This window comes from Penaeus monodon, chromosome 30 (assembly GCF_015228065.2).
Source record: "Penaeus monodon isolate SGIC_2016 chromosome 30, NSTDA_Pmon_1, whole genome shotgun sequence".
Lineage (NCBI taxonomy): Eukaryota > Metazoa > Arthropoda > Malacostraca > Decapoda > Penaeidae > Penaeus > Penaeus monodon.
The window spans coordinates 22,112,152-22,113,775 of NC_051415.1; the positions used below are offsets into that span (position 1 = coordinate 22,112,152).

At 41.6% G+C, this 1,624-nt stretch overlaps 1 protein-coding gene across 1 annotated transcript in view; it reads right to left on the bottom strand.

The window, feature by feature from the left end:
* Positions 1-563, bottom strand: part of LOC119592631 (N-acetylgalactosaminyltransferase 7-like) — a gene marked incomplete in the record, with an annotated part of 14,643 nt that extends 14,080 nt beyond the window's left edge. Inside the window, 1 exon segment of the mRNA XM_037941526.1 lies at positions 427-563. Within this exon segment, the coding sequence (XP_037797454.1) occupies positions 427-441 (15 nt within the window).
* Between the last annotated feature and the right edge of the window lie 1,061 nt (positions 564-1,624).

Genomic DNA, 1,624 nt, shown 5'->3' on the forward strand with positions numbered 1-1,624 from the left:
CCCATCAACATTGCAGCTTATGACTAAACGTTCCTTTCACTTTGGGTTTAAAAAATGAACTAATACTTATCTGCAGTGATTACCATAAGTAATGTTCCACAATCTACCATAAACCACAACGCCTACTCAAACACATGTTACCATTTGGATGACAATGCGCAGTCCTGATAAAAGATAAACGACGACTGCATACAAATCCATACAGATCCATATCTATAAAAATCCCCAAATTCCATGCACAAAATAATGGGCATACATTAAAACCGTATACTGAGAGGTAGTCATCCATGCCACTCGCTTCCAGACCCGCATCCCGACTCTGACTTTAACTTTCCAAGTTCCCAGACTCAACCTGGCGTTCCCTCGCGACCCAAAAAAAACAGTCTGCCTGCCTTAAAATTAAGTGTAAGCCGTACAAACTTTTACCTCCACAATAAACATGATCGCTTCTTTAGAGGACAAAACGATGGCCAGGCGGGGGGAGGGAAGAAACCTGCGAGAACAATCACTACACCATCACGTCACATTACTATCCCTCTCATGTTCCAAACTGGTGAGAGGTGCGAGGTGAGAGTTGGGTTCTGTCAGACACGCCGGTCACTGGCCCACGGGAGGATGGGAACCATGGTAGGGGTGGGGGGTGGGATGGGGGTGGGACAGCTGGAGGATCTCTTCCCGTTTTCTACGGAGATTTCTAACATCACTGAATACGTGTTTGTAGTTCTCTTCCGCAGTTTTCATATTACTTATGAGGAATTTCCTTTCTAGTTCGATAAATAATGTCACTACTCACCTTACCAAATCAACAAATCAGAAAGGAACGATGACAATTGCGAGAAGAAAACTGACGATGGCAAACGGTTGATGGTAAAAGTGGTAAGACAAACAATAACCGATGGTTCTGCAACTTATATGGACATCCAAACATTAATAATAGCAAACAAAACTGAAATAATAAAAAATCCAATAATAAAGTTAATAAAATTCATACAGCAGCGAATAGCACACAATACTCTTCCTTCTAAACCTGTATTTGAGTCCAGCCTTCATTAAACAACGGACATTATACTTCGACAAATAAAATACACCTTGTTCATTGCAGTACATCGATATGTTCCCAATGCTTTCCCTCCGTACCAAGTACCTTCGCTCTCGCCGCCCTGACCTTGTATTCCGCAGGCGATGAAGTGCCGGTAGGAAGTGCTTGTGCGTGTGACGAACAGTTCCCAATCATGTAATAGTTTAACATTTCCATTTCATGTCGAAATTCGTAAGAAGTGTCAATTAACGAAGATAATGAACTGCTGCATGTTGTTTCTGCTACTTCATGTTAATACTCTTGTAATATTGTGAGTGAAAACTTGGCCAGATGTATCTACACTTACCAGTTCCGTTGGCAGTTTCATATAACATCTGTTTCCTGGATAAGTGAACCAGGATAATCATAACCGCTACCCGATTTTTTTTCTGACGATATTTCAGGTTTTCTTCCACGTCGACTTTGGATTTCTCAATCTCAGACATTAGCGAAAGGCCACTCTTCAATGCCAAGGCAACTACGAAGGTTCTCCCCAATCGAGAAACATAAGATTCTAATCGAGGATTCGAAAAGTGAATACTGAAA